This window comes from Oncorhynchus masou, chromosome 25, assembly GCF_036934945.1.
Source record: "Oncorhynchus masou masou isolate Uvic2021 chromosome 25, UVic_Omas_1.1, whole genome shotgun sequence".
Taxonomy (NCBI): domain Eukaryota; kingdom Metazoa; phylum Chordata; class Actinopteri; order Salmoniformes; family Salmonidae; genus Oncorhynchus; species Oncorhynchus masou.
In genome coordinates, this window is record NC_088236.1 from 46,695,740 (window position 1) to 46,715,458 (window position 19,719).

Consider the following 19,719-nt stretch of genomic DNA (forward strand, 5'->3'; position numbering starts at 1 on the left):
ATGTGCACGGACTACTTGGAGTGAAAATAAGGGTTCACCCACTCTGCTCCTCTCCAAGCCTTAGTTAACGAGAGAGGGCTCTTATATTATTTTCGTGGCGGACATCTGCATATAGAACCCTGACCCTCTCCGCTGGGGTTGCCGTGGTTACTGTGTGCTATGGTAATGAGAACAGTCTCCTTTTTTTGTTATGATATTTAGCATGACAATACTATGTGGGTATTATAAAGCAACCTCGTCTGTCTCTCTCTCTCTCTCTTTCTCTCTCTCTGTTTCTTCTGTAAAAGCACAAGCACAAGCACCTGCTGTGTTTCATTTAAACCGAGCAAGATGTTAAATTCAAATGAGAACATTTTACTGACTTGAAGGACATTACATGTTTGTTTGTTTTGTCTACACATTTCATGTTTCTCTCTTGTTCAAGTAATTTGTTATTTAATAACAACAGAGGGACAAAGCGTGTTAACCGGCATCGTACATATGTTCAGTGACTTCATGCTTAGGAAGCATGTGAAACTGCTGGACTTGAAACCCTGTGTGTGTGTGTGTGTGTGTGTGTGTGTGTGTGTGTGTGTGTGTGTGTGTGTGTGTGTGTGTGTGTGTGTGTGTGTGTGTGTGTGTGTGTGTGTTTGTGGGGACAGGTGACGCTGTTGTGTATGGTGCGGACACAGCGACAGTGGTGATTGAGGCCAATGATGAGGCCAACGGAATATTCTCCCTGGAATCCACAGAGAGGTCTGTAGAGGAGGGCAAGACCAACAAATTCTAGTAAGGACCAACTCTAGCCTTAATACACCATACACCTTTCCTGCATGCTTACCCAGCCTCTGGAATAGATTAGCAGCTCTTAACAAACTTATTAGATTGATGATTATTATACCATCTCTAGTTACAATTAAATCCAGTGTGGGACAGTTCAGGACCTCGGGGGCCGTAATGTCTGCTGGCACTCTTCTCCCTGGCACTTGGTCCACTAATGTCATTGGTTGCTAAAGAAGTGCTCACATTTGATTTTCAGGTCTTAATCACTTCCTGTTATGAAGGAAAACACAGGAACCTGCAAACATTCAAGCCTCTCATGACCTGAGCTGTATCCTTGTGAGTTCTTCCTCAGTCCCACATACAGTCCTTTTGTCTCCTAGTGCGATCAGGGCCAGGGGCCACTTTGGCAACGTGACGCTGTTCTGGCGCCTTTACGCCAATGACACAGCCCTGGAGCCTGGTCAGGAGTTCACCAACACCTCGGGCTCCATCACCTTCACCACGGGAGAGGAGACCAAGCCCATCGTCCTGGAGGCCATCTCAGACAAACTCCCTGAGTTCAACGAGTTCTACGTCCTCAGGCTCATCAGCATCTCAGGTAAAAGGGGAAGTGTGAGGCAGATATGTGCCAGGTGAGGGACGTGGGACTGACCTACTGAACTCGTAGTTCTCCTGTAGTAAGTAACAGACTCACTCGCACACACAAGCTCACACACGCATACACACGCTGACGCCGTACTCGCACATACACTCACACGCACGCGTATGCCCATACTCACAAACACATATTAGGAAAGCGTCCTTAATGTTTCATATACTCCGTGTACACCGCCTGAGTGTTAGAATAAGGCTATGAAGTAACAAAATGTGGAAAAAGTCAAGGGATCTGAATACTTTCCGAAGGCACTCTATCTTACTGGTGTGTATACGCATAGATTGCATTCGGATTACTGATACAATATTATTTGAGTTGTTAACTGGATTCGTCCAGACATGAATGATTTCTCTTTTTTTTCTTTCGTTTTTGAATATTATTTGTATACTTATTTGACATTTTTAGCTAGTAACATAAGCACCCGCTATAACATCTGCTAAACTTGGATCTAATTTGATTTGATTTAGTATGTTCTTGACTAAAACATCAACATATGAGCCTTAAAGCTACCTATGTTCTCTCAGTTGAAGTGGGGTGTTATGGGTTATTCCTAAAGTACTCTGTGTCACGTTACAAATGTTGTTGATACCAAGCATTAACCATTTTCTGTCCGGTGATATTCCATAGGTGGTTATCCCGGAGAGGGCGGACGATTGGCTAATACATCCCTCAACGCCTCTGTCCTGATCCCCTTTAACGATGACCCTTTTGGAGTGTTCGCCATCGCCGTCGACAACCTGGACCAGGAAGTGGCGGAGGACATCCTCTCAGAAGAGGACATGTCGGATGTCACTTCCTTCACCATCCTGCGGCAGCAGGGCACCTTCGGAGAAGTGCGGGTTGCCTGGGAGATTGTATCTGTCCGTTTCCCTCTCGGCCTCCCTCCCATGCAGGACCTTCTCCTCAGCGCCTCCTTCCCAAAGGAGGTGGAGCTCAGGCCCCACTCCAGGAGGCACCACTCGGGCACCGACGCCTGGTTCTTCTCGGGCCTTCAGGGGGCCTACGGCACTATTAGCCCAGAGGAAGGGCCTGGCAGTCTTGCTAACTTCACCTTATCGGCCTGGCTGGTTTCCAGGCCGGACACCAACGGCTTCATCGTGTCCAAGGGCAACAGGAACGGGACGCTGTACTATGGGGTGAAGGTCCAGACCAACGAGTCCCATGTGAGTGTGATGCTGTACTACACAGCCTTGGGAGCCAACAACACCCTGGTGGCCCGGGCCACGGCAGAGAGGTTTGTGGAGGACAACGTGTGGTTCCATGTGCTGATCACGGTGGATGATGGGATTATTGAGTTCTTCCTGAACGGCAACCTTATGCCCAGAGGGATTAAGAGTCTCAAAGGAGAGGCCATCACTGACGGTGAGTCCCAATCATTTCATTATCTCTTGAAGCTGGAATCCTTAGTTGCTACTGCACATCTATTTTGGGACTTAGAAATTAATGATAACTACCTATTCATTCTGGAAGAATATATCTTACAAATGCCGCGTGAGTTTATTTCAACTGTCTTACTCCATCGGAACCCGAAATACAAGCTTGTTTTACTGCCAGAGTTTGTAAATGATGTAAATGGAAACAAACACTATAGCCTCAAAACATGGTTAAAACTATAATTTTGATATCATGGAAGGTTAATCCTTGCATCCATAGGTCTGTCTTTGAATTTAAGAGTGGTTATATTTCTCCAGACCTATACCTCAGCTTTTTACCAAAACACAGGCAGGGTGACTGCTTTGTTTTTGTTTCAATTAAAGTCCTCCTCCAGTCTCCTTATAACCTCATTTACTTAACAAAATACACATCCCAATAGGTGGTGCATGTACAGTATGTCATGATATAGCACAAGTGGGTGGGGGGGGCTTTCCACTTTTGTTCTCTGTTGCTCATCTATTATTGTAAAAGCAAGGGGGGAGGATGATGACATCACATTTGACCATCAGACCAACTCCTTGAGTGCCATACTCCTTGAAGTTTGCAGTTGTGTAAAAAAAAAATATATATATATATATATATACTACCGTTAAAAAGTGTGGGGACACTTACAAATGTCCTTGTTTTTAAAAGAAAATCACATTTTTTTTGTCCACTAAAATAGCATCAAATTGATCAGAAATACAGTGTAGATTTTGTTAATGTTGTAAATTGCTATTGTAGCTGGAAATGGCAGATTTTTTTAATGGAATATCTACAAAGGCGATCATTAGAAAACCCTTTTGCAGTTATGTTAGCACAGCTGAAAACTGTTGTACTGATTAAAAAAGCAATACAACTGGCCTTCTTTAGACTAGTTGAGTATCTGGAGCATCGGCATTTGTGGGTTCGATTACAGGCTCGAAATGGCCAGAAGCAAAGAACTTTCTTCCGAAACTCATCATTCAGTTTCTTGTTCTGAGAAATGAAGGCTATTCCATGTGAGAAATTGCCAAGAAGAAGTGAAGGAGTGAAGGAAAAGCAGCCAACAAGTGCTCAGCATATGTGGGAATTCCTTCAAGACTTTTCAAATCAAATCAAATTTTATTTGTCACATACACATGGTTAGCAGATGTTAATGCGAGTGTAGCGAAATGCTTGTGCTTCTAGTTCCGACAATGCAGTAATAACCAACAAGTAATCTAACTAACAATTCCTAATCTACTGTCTTATACACAGTGTAAGGGGATAAAGAATATGTACATAAGGATATATGAATGAGTGATGGTACAGAGCAGCATAGGCAAGATACAGTAGATGGTATCGAGTACAGTATATACATATGAGATGAGTATGTAAACAAAGTGGCATAGTTAAAGTGGCTAGTGATACATGTATTACATAAGGATGCAGTCGATGATATAGAGTACAGTATATACGTATGCATATGAGATGAATAATGTAGGGTAAGTAACATTATATAAGGTAGCATTGTTTAAAGTGGCTAGTGATATATTTACATCATTTCCCATCAATTCCCATTATTAAAGTGGCTGGAGTTGAGTCAGTGTCAGTGTGTTGGCAGCAGCCACTCAATGTTAGTGGTGGCTGTTTAACAGTCTGATGGCCTTGAGATAGAAGCTGTTTTTCAGTCTCTCGGTCCCAGCTTTGATGCACCTGTACTGACCTCGCCTTCTGGATGATAGCAGGGTGAACAGGCAGTGGCTCGGGTGGTAGATGTCCTTGATGATCTTTATGGCCTTCCTGTAACATCGGGTGGTGTAGGTGTCCTGGAGGGCAGGTAGTTTGCCCCCGATGATGCGTTGTGCAGACCTCACTACCCTCTGGAGAGCCTTACGGTTGAGGGCGGAGCAGTTGCCGTACCAGGCGGTGATACAGCCCGCCAGGATGCTCTCGATTGTGCATCTGTAGAAGTTTGTGAGTGCTTTTGGTGACAAGCCGGATTTCTTCAGCCTCCTGAGGTTGAAGAGGCGCTGCTGCGCCTTCTTCACGATGCTGTCTGTGTGAGTGGACCAATTCAGTTTGTCTGTGATGTGTATGCCGAGGAACTTAAAACTTGCTACTCTCTCCACTACTGTTCCATCGATGTGGATAGGGGGGTGTTCCTTCTGCTGTTTCCTGAAGTCCACAATCATCTCCTTAGTTTTGTTGACGTTGAGTGTGAGGTTATTTTCCTGACACCACACTCCGAGGGCCCTCACCTCCTCCCTGTAGGCCGTCTCGTCGTTGTTGGTAATCAAGCCTACCACTGTTGTGTCGTCCGCAAACTTGATGATTGAGTTGGAGGCGTGCGTGGCCACACAGTCGTGGGTGAACAGGGAGTACAGGAGAGGGCTCAGAACGCACCCTTGTGGGGCCCCAGTGTTGAGGATCAGCGGGGAGGAGATGTTGTTACCTACCCTCACCACCTGGGGGCGGCCCGTCAGGAAGTCCAGTACCCAGTTGCACAGGGCGGGGTCGAGACCCAGGGTCTCGAGCTTGATGACGAGCTTGGAGGGTACTATGGTGTTGAATGCCGAGCTGTAGTCGATGAACAGCATTCTCACATAGGTATTCCTCTTGTCCAGATGGGTAAGGGCAGTGTGCAGTGTGGTTGAGATTGCATCGTCTGTGGACCTATTTGAGCTGTAAGCAAATTGGAGTGGGTCTAGGGTGTCAGGTAGGGTGGAGGTGATATGGTCCTTGACTAGTCTCTCAAAGCACTTCATGATGACGGAAGTGAGTGCTACGGGGCGGTAGTCGTTTAGCTCAGTTACCTTAGCTTTCTTGGGAACAGGAACGAAAGTAATTGCTCACGATGATGGTTGAGAGAATGCCAAGAGTGTGCAAAGCTGTCATCAAGGCAAAGTGTGGCTACTTTGAAGAATCTCAAATATAAAATACATTTTGATTTATCTAACACTTTTTTTGGTTACTACATGATTCCATATGTGCTATTTCATAGTTTTGATGTGTTCACTATTATTCTACAATGTAGAAAATAGTACAAAATCAAGAAAAACCCTTGAATTAGTAGGTGTGTTCTGACTGGTACTGTGTATATATATTTTGCTCAAAACATACCCTTGACTGTGTGTGCACTGTATTTATACTTGGGATATCGTTTTCAACAGGAAACAATCAAAATCGCTTTGAGGACGTCTTTACGGATTCTAGCTTTAAAGGCAAAAGTCATAATACTTACAATTGCGTTATTGTATAATTTACACTTTCCGACTACAGTGACTTCAATGAAGTCTAGCCTCTCTGAGCCTGTTCCCGTGAGGTGTCTCACTCTCAGCAGACAGAGGCTTCCACATCAATCTGATGAGTGTGAGTGACCACTGTGGGACCCTGCTCCTCTCCTCACTCTTGTGGCCCACATCTGGTCAGGGAGGATCTATTTAAAACCATGCATTCCACCCAGCCCCTCTCCCTTTGTTCAGATTCTGCAATGCTTGAGCGAGCGCTTAGTCGCTTCACTGGTGGACATTGTTACAGGCAGAAGAAAGCCGACGGCAGTCCCCCCCCCCCTCAATAACTGAAGACATAACGGGGCCATCTGTGTTGATAGATCATCTTTGGATACCTTCAATCAAAGGGATAGAAATGCGAACGTCAGACACGTCCGACCTTGTCGACTCAACCGGTGTTTTATTGCTTTGTGTGATGGCTTTGTCAGGGGTCACCATCGCAAGTTTTCTCAATTTGTCCAGTGTTCTGCTGGGTACTGGTCAAGCCCTCGGTAAGGTGGGTCATCATAGGGAGTGACCTCTGAACTAGTTAATGGTTTAATCATTTGCACTGCAGAGATAGGCCTATTGATGATGCGCTGTACCCACTTTTTCCCACAGGGTTAGGGTTAGAGATGAAGACAGGTTTGGCTTTGGAATACATTGGCCTACGCCTTTTAAGTCAGCATTGTAGCATGAAACCATTCTTCAATGGATACGCTGTTCAGTACATGCTTGTCAGCTTCTCTGTATACAAAAAGCTTAGCTTTTCTGACAGCAGCATGACCACCCACTGCTTGATGTTTATTGATGTGTATTCTGCCTCCTGTGTTTGTGTTGCAGGTTCAGCTCCGGTGCAGATCGGCTCGGACCCCTACGGAGAACAGCGCTACACGGGCCTCCTGCAGGACCTGCGTCTCTACCACAGCAGACTGAACCGCTCGGAGATCCACGAGCTCTACGCGCAGCCCGCCAAGATGGATCTGAGGAACATCTCTGGCTACCTGCAGTACTGGCAGGGCGAGAGGCAGAAGGCCTTTGTGGTGGAGGTGCGGGACGACAAGGAGGAGGAAGGGGAGGAGCTGTTCTACCTGCAGCTGGTGGCGGCCCATGGGGGAGCACGTCTCCACCTCCCCCGCCCCACCGCCACCCTGCGGGTGATGAAGAGCGACAACGCCAACGGCTTCTTTGGCTTCACCGGCGCCTGCATACCAGACGTAAGACTCACACACACTCACGAGCACGCATGCACGCACTCGCACGAAAGCACTCGCACACACACGGTATATGACTTGCATTATAAATGAGACGCTATTGACCCTATTGAGATTAAATGTACAGACCATATTTACCAACTCTGGCGGTCCCTGAGTTTGACAGACACAGCAGCAACAGTGATGTAAGACAGAGTAGAATGGAGACCACACAGCACATTATTCACACATTCTGTAACTGGCTTTGATCCAGCATCTCCTGAGAATATGGATATTTTGTTACCTAGAAAGGCATGTAATCGAAGGCAGTCGTTAGTGAGTGCATATCCTTCTACATATTTAAACAGTGTTTACGCCTGGGTGAAAGTGTGCGCTCTGCCCTTTAGGGAGATTGCACACAGGTGTCTAATGGCTCCTCTCAGGTAGAGCGACAGATGGCTGAGCAGCTAAGGGCATTCCTATGGAACTAGAGTCCCAGTAGCACAATAGGTGGTAGACCAGGGGATGGCATTCCATCAGAACTAGGGTCCCTCTAACGCTGCCAGGGGACAAAGGGACTCAGAGGCATGTGGGGCTATCGGGTGGACTCTCTGCAAATCACATCTTGACTGTGCAGGAATTAGAGGAGGGCTGCCCATAAAAGTATCTCTCAAACCCAAATGTTCATTTTTGGAATGAGTGGTTGTCAGTCTTGAATTGGTAATGAACTACAAGTATCTTGCTGTGGAAAACATGAAAATGTCCAAAATGATTTTCTTTATGTTTTTAATTCCAAGTTTGTGAAGTTTTGTCATCAAATAAAAGTTTGTGTACAATTTTGATGAGTGTAAATGTGACATTAAGTTTTTAAAATGTCTCTCAGTTCAGGGAGCATCATTAATAACCATCATCCCTTTTCTCTATGGCCAGACGACAGAGGAAGGCTCCACCATCTCCTGTGTTATCGAACGGACGCGTGGGGCTCTGGACCACGTCTATGTGAACTACACTGTCACTCAGCTGGACTCAGACAGACAGGCTCAGGCCAACCAGGACTTTGCTAATGCCAGCGGCTCTGTGCTCTTCCTGCCCGGTCAGCGCTCTGAGGTTAGGGGGAACACCTAGAGGGCACCCCCCCCCCCCCCCCCCACACACACAGAGAGAGACACACACACATACATACAGCCTGGGAAAACTACCCTGCACACAATCCTGCACACAATTCATGAGATAGGGAAACCCCACTGGTACACCTGTAGAGCAATCCTATACATATATCCTATACACAGTCCTATACATATATCCTATACACAATCCTATACATATATCCTATACACAATCCTATACATATATCCTATACACAATCCTATACATATATCCTATACACAATCCTATACATATATCCTATACACAATCCTATACATATATCCTATACACAATCCTATACATATATCCTATACACAATCCTATACATATATCCTATACACAATCCTATACATATATGAGAACACACACACACACACACACACACACACACACACACACACACACACACACACACACACACACACACACACACACACACACACACACACACACACACACACACACACACACTCACACACATTGCATATAAATGCAACTGCAATAAGTTCAGACTGTAGGCAGCTACAAACCAGTCAATATAAATATTTTACCATGCATCTACATTTCTGGCCTTGTTGAATCCCAGAAAACTACTTTCATCCATTCAGTGGTGATGTTGTTGACTTCTAGCCCCACCTAGTGGCTAAAAGGAAAATGTTGTCATAGTAACAGGTGCCTGCTAATGATTAGGCTTCGTCTAAAATCTCACTACAGAGATCGAAGCCTGAAAATACATTATGCTACACTAGGACTGATTTTAGATTAAAATCTTCACTCTCATGTGTTATGACATCCTCTCCCTGCGACTCCCAGGTCCTGAACCTGCTGGTGCTGGATGATGACACCCCTGAGTTCGCAGAGTCCTTCCAGGTCACCCTGGTGTCAGCCGAGTCAGGTGACGGGAAGCCAGGCTCTACCCCCACCAGTGGGGCCAGCATTGACCCTGACAACTCAGCCACCACTGTCACCATCACAGCCAGCGACCATCCCTATGGTACAGAGAGGCACACACACATCACTGTGCCACCCTACTAGAACCTTAAACGGATACCCATCTTCCCAGTTTCCACCCTTAGTTGCACCAATCAAGAACTGCAGCAATCTGTACAGCCACATAGTTAAAGGGATAGTTTAGTGCAAGCTGTACGCTCGTGAATCTACCTCTAACTTCCTTCATACTGGACGCAGAGACATTAAAACGGTATCCACGAGTTCACGTAACACTTAAGAGAAGCATAAATGAACTTCAGTCAGCCCTGCTTACGACCTACTTGAAAGGTTCATCTTGTGGCATGACTTGAAAACAGTGTAACAAACTGCTATTGGTGTGAGTTAATAACTGACTGTTATACTGTACACGTGTCATCACAGACACAACGGAGCCAAAACAAAGGGCCACTCAAAGTTAAGGAGGTTCCCATGTTGTGAATGTATGGTGAACATTTCGTTGCATTTGAGCCTCTCTCTCTCTCTCTCTCTCTCTCATAATCTCTGACAAGCGTATTGTTCTATGAGGCTGGATGAGCAGCTGTTGTGAGTACTGGTACCCCTCTCTCGCTCTCTCCCAGGTCTGATCCAGTTCCAGTCCAGCCTGCCAGCTGAGGGGAGGATCCGCCCGGCAACAGAGCCTGCCCATGTCACGGTCAATGAGGAGGACGGAGAGGTCCGCCTGCTGGTGGCCAGGGCCCAAGGCCTGTTGGGAAAAGTCATGGTCGGCTACAGGACCTCACCGTTCACTGCAGTCAGCCCCGGTGACTATGAGGTCATTTCCTTATGCCTTCCTTGTCCCGTAGACCAGGGTCTCAGGCAGACACAGGGATGGATGGTTACTGGAGATCTGTGTGTTCTCACACAAATCACCCATAGAAACCAATGCTTTATAAAGCGTGATTTACATATGTATTTTTAATAAGGAATAGACCCATAATCATTTCCTATTCAATCCTCATACTTGGCTATCTGTGGCACTTTTATTTTGAAATGATGAAGACAATAATAAGACATACCTGTACATAAAAGCCCAAATGATAATGGATGACAATTCCAGTGTGTTTGAGTCACTAGACTCACTCCTTGGATAGCTGTTTGGCTGTGTCTACACAGGCAGCCAAATTCTGATATTTGGCCCAATTATTGGTAAAAAAGCTCATCTGAAAAAAAAACTATGAGTGGAAAAAGATCCGAATTGGGCTGTCTTTGTAAACAAAGCTAATGACAGTGAGCTTATGCTAACTACCCAAGCTAACCTCTTGTTCCCTACCTGATCTGCCTGTACCTGTTCCATGGCCCAAACAGGACTCAGATGGCGTGCTAGACTTCCTGCCAGGAGAACGCTTCAAGTACATTAGCGTGACTGTCATAGACAACCCCGTGCCAGAGCTGGACAAAGTGTTCAGAGTAGAACTCTACAACCCTGACGGAGGAGGTAAGACACACAAATACCATTGGTTGATTGATTCGTTGATTGATTGGCCAATTGGTGATGATCTTTTTTTTACCTCCTCTTCTCTTACTTCAGATAATTGTTAGAGTTCACCTTCCTATCCTGTAGTCACATCCTTCAGTATTTCCCGTCCCTGAGATTCTGTTCTAACTCATCCTTTGCCTGTGTTCTGTCACATTGTGTCCTTGTGTGTGTTTATGTGCTCCTCCTGTGTGCTCCTGTGTGGTCTTGTGTGCTGTGCTCCCCAATGAATCCCACTCCTCTGGCGGGATCCTGTGTGATCTCAAAGTGGATCAGTTCCTTCGGAGTGAAGGCAGTGGCAGTGGAGAAAGTGACACTGAGTTTTTCCTCCTGTCCTCTCACCACCGCGGTAAGATCCCCCTCCCCTCCATCGTCCCTCCCATTCTTTCTAGACTCCACCTCATCCCCTAAGTGTGTGTGTGTGTGTGTGTGTGTGTGTGTGTGTGTGTGTGTGTGTGTGTGTGTGTGTGTGTGTGTGTGTGTGTGTGTGTATCTGCATGCCTGTATATTTGTGTGTATGGTATTTACATTGCAATGGGGCCAGTGAGCAGTGACCAGGGAGATTGGTGTGGGAAAGGCAAATAGGCATTATATTGAGTGGAGGGCAACAGTGGTAAGTGGTGAACAGAAATGTCACAGACCCCCAGACTCATTGTTTCTCTGTCGGGGTCCACCCTCCACCTTATTAAAAACCCACAATGCATTGCAGTGTTCAGTGCTATTATTTCAAGTGGATCAATGGAATTCAAGTGGAATTTATTTTTTCAATTGCACACCAGGAAAAACTTTCGATGACTCATTTTAACAAATTGTAATTATGAAAATAAGAGCAGCCTTTACAGTTGTGTGACGTTTTTTTCTATCTAGCCAGCCTGGGAGTTGCCTCCCACATCACCGTGACCATCGCTGCCTCTGACGACGCACACGGGGTGTTCCAGTTGAGCCAGGACTCACTGTCTGTCAACGGCACCGAGCCTGAGGAGGGACGCAGCACTGTGCTCCTGCAGGTCATTGCGTGTGTGTGTGTGTGTGTGTGTGTGTGTGTGTGTGTGTGTGTGTGTATATGTATATGGGCTATGTGTTGTGTGTCTGTCTGTGCATATGTGTGTCTGTTTCTATGTCTGTCTGTCTGTCTGTCTGTCTGTCTGTCTGTCTGTCTGTCTGTCCTGTCTGACAGTAGGTTGTAAACTCTCTCTTTATTCATATCAGGTGGTGCGGTCATCCGGTGCCCTATCCAACGTGACTGTATTCTGGGAGGCTGAGGACAGCTCTGAGGAAGACCTCATCAGCAGGGCCGGGAACATCACCTTCCACGTGGGCCAGACCAGGGGGGAGATTGAGCTCCAGGTGGCCCAGGACGAGGTGCCGGAGCTGGACAAGAGCTTCGGCGTGTCCCTGGTCAACGTCTCCCATGGGCGTCTGGCTGTGAGGACTGAGGCCATTGTGACAGTGCTGGCCAGTGACGACCCCTACGGAGTGTTTGTGTTCTCAGACAGCAACAGGCCGGTGCGCCTGCCCGAGGGCCACACCCTGGTCATCCTCACCATCCACAGGCAGAGGGGGCTGATGGGAAAGGTTCGCGTGACATACGGAACCCTGAGTGAGGCTGACACCGCCCCCTTCATGACCCCGGGTGTGGGCAGGGCCAGTGAGGGGAACGACTTCGTCCCCCTCCTGGAGTCGGTGGTGTTCACGGCCAATCAGAGTGAGGCTAATGTAACCCTTCGAGTGCTGGATGACGATGACCCCGAGAGGGACGAGTCTGTGTTCGTGGAGTTGATCAGTGTCAACCTCATAGAAGGAGAGCAGGAGAGACGAAGTAAGTCACTGCCACATTTCCACATCCCAACTCTGAATCTCGGGGCCTATAGTCATCACAAGGTCAACATTTGTAGCTGGAATATGAGATTTTTGTCAACCCATCCTTTCTATCTTTCCTAGTTGCCCAGTCTCCTCGTCTCGGTCCGAAGGCTGAGATCGTGGCCCAGGTGATAGTGGAGGCGAGTGATGACGCCTTTGGGTTCCTGCAGCTGTCTGCCCCGGCGGTCAGTGTAGCTGAGTACTATGTCGGACCCATCATCAATGTGACACGCACCGGGGGAATTTTTGCTGACGTGTCCGTGAAGTTCAGGGCCGTACCAATGACTGCCAGAGTTGGTAAGTCTGGTCTACATTTTATCTCAATAGTGTTTTGTTTTGTTGCTAAGCATGTACAGTGTGTATGTGTGCGTATGTCTGTAATAATGTGTGCGTATGTGTGTAACTGTGTGTGTGTGTGTGTGTGTAATAATGTGTGTTTCTAACAATGTGTGTGTCAATACAGGTGACGACTACAGCGTAGCATCCACTGACGTGGTTCTCCTGGAGGGGGAGACCAGTAAGCCTGTTCCCATCTACATCATCAACGATGTGATTCCTGAGCTGGAGGAGACCTTCCGCATCGAGCTGCTCAACGTGACCACAGGGGGCGCTCGACTGGGGGTGCGCTCACTCGCACCATCATAACCATCCTGCCCTCTGATGACCCCTTTGGGGCCTTCGGTTAGCTCACGTCTCTCTCACACACAGAAATGCACTCACATTAGCTGGTAATTTTTCCGGACAAATTTTCTGGAGAAAAAATTTGATGAAGATTTGAGGCTGATGCGCATCGCCAGCTGCTCTTAGGATTTGGACAGTTTTGACTTCCCAACAGCAGCGGCTCACTTTGAGCAGGCCGAGGTCCGCCGTAAACGCAAGTCAATTAGATGCAAACTATCGTGTTAGTAGACAGACACGTTTTGTTATTTATTCATTAAAAATTTCATAACAATACCCTATAGGACAATTATATTATACAAATATTACATTTCGAAATTGTGTTTTATTACTGTGGCCGACTTTTTCTTCAGCCTAAATGTTTTTTTCCGTTTTTTTTATTATATTAATTTAGGATTTATAGCAGGGACGAAGACGCAATGGGCAATGTTTTGCTTTTCAATTAAACCGGTCATGTTGGTATAAGAACATTGTTGTACATGAACATTGTACATTGAACATTGTACATTGAACATCGTTGTTTATTTTAGTACAAGTTTAAAGGCACATTTTTTATTCTGTTAATGAATTTTTGATATATATTATTTTTTAATTGAACCTTTATTTTACTAGTCAAGTCAGTTAATTCTTGATGCACCCATTCCGTTATCGGGATCATTTTCGTCAACCACCGTTGAATTGCAGAGCGCCAAATTCAAATTAAATTACTAAAAATATTTAATTTTCATGAAATCACAAGTGCAATATAGCAAATCACAGTTTAGCCTGTTGTTATTCCACCTGGCATGTCAATTTTAATAAAGCTTTTTGTCGAAAGTATACCAAGCGTTTATGTAAGCACATCTCTCTTGGTAGACAAAATATTACAAACAGCTAGCAGCCAAGTAGATTGGCCACGAAAGTCATAAAAGCAATTAATTAAATTGCATACCTTTGATGATCTTCGGATGTTTGCACTCGTGAGACTCCCAGTTACACAATAAATGTTCCTTTTGTTCCATAAAGATTATTTTTATATCCAAAATACCTCCATTTGGTTGGCACGTTATGTTCAGAAATCCACAGGCTCGAGCGATCACGACATCGCAGACGAAAATTCCAAATAGTATCCGTAATGTTCATAGAAACATTTAAAACTTTTTTATAATAAATACTCAGGTTGTTTTTACAATATATTATCGATAATATATCAACCGGGTAGCTTCTTCAATAAGAGAGAGAGAGAAAATGGCTGCTCCAAGCTGTTGCGCATACAAAACGCTGCTGGCACCCAGCCATACAATGAAGCAATGTGATCTTTCTCCCTCATTTTTCAAAATAAAAGCCTGAAACTATGTCTAAAGACTGTCCACACCATGGGGAAGCAATATGAAAAGGAATATGGTTGGGGCGGCAGGGTAGCCTAGTGTTTAGAGCATTGGACTAGTAACCGGAAGGTTGCAAGTTCAAACCCCCGAGCTGACAAGGTACAAATATGTCGCTCTGCCCCTGAACAGGCAGTTAACCCACTGTTCCTAGGCCGTCATTGAAAATAAGAATTTGTTCTTAACTGACTTGCCTCGTTAAATAAAGGTTAAAAAAAAATATTTTTTTAAATATCCCTTTAAATGGAGCGAAGGCAGGCTATGGATCATGTAGCTTCCGGGTTTGATTTTCCTCAGGTTTTCGCCTGCAATATCAGTTCTGTTATACTCACAGATAATATTTTGACAGTTTTCTATCCTAATCTGACAATTAATCTGACAATTATATGCATATTCTAGATTCTGGGCCTGAGAAATAGGCAGTTTCATTTGGTTACGTTTTTCATCCAAACATCAAAATACTGCCCCCTACACTCAAGAGGTTAGAACAAATTCTTATTTACAACGATGGCCTACCGGGGAACAGTGGGTCAACTCCCTCGTTCAGGGGCAGAACGACAGATTTTGACCTTGTCAGCTCAGGGATTCGATGCAACAACCTTTCGGTTACACACACACACAGGCTATCTGCCGCCCCAAAATTAACAGCCAGTGCAAATGGATGTCTGGTCAATTTCTCAAATGTCCGCCCTGGAAAATAAAAATCTTGCCGGCGGAAAACGGAAACCTTGACACACACACACACGCACACACACACACTATACCAGTCTTAAATATAGTGCTAAAATATACAATTGCTCATTCAAATCAGATTACAGTATATGCACAATACTGACGACATCAGACAACTGAAGATTCCAGCATGTTTCCTTTGTCAACGAATGACATTCGACCTCATAAAAGTACTGTTTGTGTTCCCTAGTATTTCAGGCTGCTCCTGTCACCATAGAGGAGCCAGGGGCGAACTCCTTTGAGGTGACATTGCCCATAGTGCGTAATGCTGGGACCATAGGGACCGTGGCTATCCAGTGGCGAGCCACGGTCAACGGCAGAGCAGCAGTAGGGGACCTCCGGCCTGTGTCAGGAGAGGTCATCTTTGCGCCCGGGGAAACCATTAAGACGTTGAAAGTCGAGGTCCTAGCAGACGATGTACCGGAAATTGAGGAAGTAAGAAACGCAGTCTTTATTTCTTCTTCATCATTTCAGAACTTTGTTCTTATTTTTTTGCCAAAGAAAGGATTTGTATAATTATATTTACTATGTAATATAAAGGCCGATATAGTATACAGTCTGTCATGTTTCCTCTAAATGTTCTGTGCTTTTCAGATAATCAAGGTGGAATTGACTAGTGCCAATAATGGAGGCAACCTTGGAAGAGACAAAACAGTCTATATTACTGTCCCAGCCAATGACAACCCGTATGGGACGGTCTACTTTGACCAGTCTGTGTATCGTGTGCAGGAACCTCTCGAGGGAATTTTTATGGCCAACATTACTGTCCGTCGAAGGTTTGTCCTTTAGTTTGAGCTCTGTCCTCTTGCAGTATCATTGTATCTCCTTACCTTGGAATTTGCACTGAATCGACATATTGCTGCTATTCAAACAGAATTCTTAACTAACTCTCTCTCTCTCTCTCTCTCTCCCCCCCTCTCCTTCATCACATCAGTGGTGGTCATTTTAGCCAAGTGGAGGTCCTCTACACCACCTCAGAGATAGACATAGTGAGCATGGCCCAGACTGAGGGCAAGGACTTGCTGTTGTACTACAACCCCCCGGTGTCAGGAGTACCCTCTGGCACCCCCCACAGGCCTGTCAATGTCAGCTCTCTGGGAGACCCCCTGGCTGCCTGTGCTGCAGTCTGCCTGAGGGAGCAGGCCTGCCAGGCCTTCTCCCTGTCTCCCCCTGGGGGCTCGTCCCCCATGGCTTCCTGCACCTGGGTGACCAGCGGGGCTGCCCAGCTCACTGCGTCCGCCCAGACCCTCACCTATGCCAAAAACACCACCGCCGCCGCCATTCTCTTCAGCTCGCAGGCCATGGCGGGTAGCGACTACACCACCATGACAGCGCAGACGGCCATCTTGGAAGACGGCTCGGGTGTAGCCAACCTGACCGTTCCCATTCTGACGGACAAACTCCCAGAGATGGACGAGAGCTTCTCCATCCGCATCCTGAAGGTGGAGCTGGTCAACTTAACCGTGGCTGAGAAGAACCTGCCCTCCATAGGGCAACCAGACAAGGCAGTGGTCACCATAGGCATGAACGGGGATGCCTTTGGGGTGTTTCTCATCTACAGCCTCAGCCCTAACGCCACAGAGGATGGGATCTATCTGGAGGTGAGAGAGGAGCCACGCGTCACAGTACCCCTGGTCATAGAGAGGAGGGGGGGCAGCCTAGGACAGGTGACAGTGGAGTGGAGGTTTGTGGGCGGAATGGCTACACCCAACACTGACTTCACCGGGACGGGGGAAACACTTGTCTTTGCCGACGGTAGGTTTAAAAGCTAGTACTGCATAATGCTTTTTGGATATGAATATTATTTTGATATACAGTATATTTGGTTCTCTCCATCCAAAGGTGATTTGAAGAAGACCATTGAGATAGTGATTACGGATGACTCGGAGCCAGAGGACAGCGAGACCCTGATGGTTGGCTTGGTGAAGACGGCGGGAGGCAGCCGGATCCTGCCCAGCTCCGACACGGTCACCATCGTCATCCTGGCCAATGACAACGTGGCGGGGGTGGTGGGCTTCCATGCAGTCTCACGCTCTGTTATGGCCAGAGAGGGTGGGTGTAGTACAGGGGACCCTGTACGTCGCTTCAATGAAGCGAGCATCAACTGAATCACTGTGTGAATTATTTAGCTCTGCACCGAGCCAGTTTACCAAGCAGCCACTGATGACATAATGACCCCTGCCTCCCCTGATATAGTAACCCCTGTCATAATGCAACAGCATGTAACTGTAGTAAGCTGAAAATTCTCTTCTTTTGAATATCATGGCTTTGTGACCACAAATTCATACGCGCGCTGTTTTGTAGAGGGCAACACAGCTACCATTCCTCAACCTCATCACTTCGCTCTCCGCGCGTTCGGAAAAATCCAATGAATTAATGAAGGAATGCAAGGGATAGTGGGAGGAGCATGTTGCAACAGGTGGCACACGTAGTAAGTTCCAGGCAAGGCTCATTGGGTATGCACGACGGAGCCCTTCCACTCTTATCTGTGGCGAATACTTACACCACTTCCTAATGGATTGATTCTTTCCGAGCCACCTACGGTAGCTAAGGGAAGACCATCGTAAGGCTGTAATCAAAGCCTGTATCCTGGTCTACTAATCTAAAACAGCAAACTATGGGCGACATTTTGCACAAGGAATTGGCAATAAGAAATAACCTCAACTTTTCCCGTAGACAGGAAGGCATACTGTATAATCCAGTGGCAGTTACAAATACAGCTTGACATGTATTCCATTAAACGGTGACTAAGTTGTGTGTGTGCGTGTTGTAGGGGAGATGCTGTCCCTGCTGGTGACCAGGACAGCTCCTGGTCTGGGGAACGCCACCGTGGACTGGGTCATCCATGGCCCCCGCGTTGCCAGGACCTTTACACATACCTCAGGACTACTACTCTTCACCGAGGTAAACAAACGGACCGGGGTAACGCCTCGGTATGGTGTACATGCCGTGTCTAGTATTCGGTACATTCTGTTGTATATGGTGCTTGATGTTCAAGCGTCTCCTGTCACTCACACAGGGAACACTGAACGCTACCATAGTCCTCCAGCTACTTGAAGACGCAACCCCTGAGGAGAATGAAGAATATAGAGTGGTTCTGTCCAACATCCACACTTACGGTAAATCACATTCCCTGGCCTCGGCTGACCAACGTAACAACATGCACATTGAAATCTCTCCTATGTACTTGGATCTCTATTTATTTCACTTTTAGCTTGACCATGCTAGTCATTTAAGAAGCATGTTTTTTTGTTTACAATGACTATGCAGCATGCATCAGGCATAGAGGTTGCCATAGCAAAGAGTTTTTAGGCTGTTCGACCCCGTAACCTGTAGGGCTAGGAAATGAGTGTGACTTGTGTTTGTATGGATATTATCCGTCAGCGTTCTGTTCCCCCTGTCCCCCAGGTGTTCTGGTAACGGGTCACGCAGCGCTGGACGTCCAGGGGCGCGAGGCTGTGGTTACCGTGGATACCAGTGACGAGCCGTTCGGGATGCTGAGCATCGCCCCATCCTCCCTCAGCCTGAGCACAGAGGAGCGCGACGGCGTCCTCAACGTCTTCATCAACAGAGAGCTTGTGGCCTCAGGTCAGTCTGGAATAGGGATTTGGGACGAGCTCGTGGCGACAGCTCGTGTTTCCCGATCGCGTGATCAGACCAGGGAAAACTCCAGGCCTTAAGGATGAGAAAAGTTGGGACTGTACTGTACATTTTGATCTATTGTCTCAAAACAAGATTAGCCGCAAATGCCGCTATGTTAATTAATCAGATGTCACCCAGATGTCACCCAGTGACTGCTATTAGTTAACTGGATCTAACGTTAAAGAAAATATGTTTGTTAACAGCCAAGTATGTGTTGTTCTGTGTTCAGGGGCGGTGAATATCAGCTATGAGACGGTCCGAGGGTCCCTCCAGAACCTGTCCCAGGTGGAAGGGGGCGGCGGCCTGGCTGAACCAGGACAGGACTTCCTCCCTGCGTCGGGCTCAGTGATCCTGCAGGATGGACAGACTTCGGTGGCCATCCCCATCATGATACTAGACGTAAGGCCACCACCAGGGCTGGACTCAATGCCTTTTGAATTCAGTCAATTCATCAAATAAGCTGACATTCCAATTGCTCAATGCTCCGTTTTCCTCGATGCTTCTTTATGGATTTTTACGGGGAATTGGAATGCCAGTTTACTTGCTATATTGACTGAATTTGAATTGTCTCCAACTC

General features: G+C 46.5%; 1 protein-coding gene across 1 annotated transcript in view; it reads left to right on the forward strand.

Moving 5' to 3' along the window:
- adgrv1 (adhesion G protein-coupled receptor V1) overlaps nucleotides 1–19,719 on the forward strand; it is a 202,966-nt gene that overhangs the window by 50,598 nt on the left and 132,649 nt on the right. The window contains 22 exon segments of the mRNA XM_064937880.1: nucleotides 642–768; nucleotides 1,143–1,360; nucleotides 2,045–2,779; nucleotides 6,907–7,280; nucleotides 8,187–8,363; nucleotides 9,216–9,396; nucleotides 9,971–10,164; nucleotides 10,698–10,827; nucleotides 11,135–11,215; nucleotides 11,734–11,873; nucleotides 12,076–12,685; nucleotides 12,808–13,023; nucleotides 13,190–13,344; nucleotides 13,347–13,407; nucleotides 15,691–15,935; nucleotides 16,095–16,276; nucleotides 16,435–17,255; nucleotides 17,343–17,552; nucleotides 18,274–18,404; nucleotides 18,520–18,619; nucleotides 18,909–19,088; nucleotides 19,372–19,541. Coding sequence (XP_064793952.1) covers nucleotides 642–768; nucleotides 1,143–1,360; nucleotides 2,045–2,779; nucleotides 6,907–7,280; nucleotides 8,187–8,363; nucleotides 9,216–9,396; nucleotides 9,971–10,164; nucleotides 10,698–10,827; nucleotides 11,135–11,215; nucleotides 11,734–11,873; nucleotides 12,076–12,685; nucleotides 12,808–13,023; nucleotides 13,190–13,344; nucleotides 13,347–13,407; nucleotides 15,691–15,935; nucleotides 16,095–16,276; nucleotides 16,435–17,255; nucleotides 17,343–17,552; nucleotides 18,274–18,404; nucleotides 18,520–18,619; nucleotides 18,909–19,088; nucleotides 19,372–19,541 — 5,438 coding nt within the window.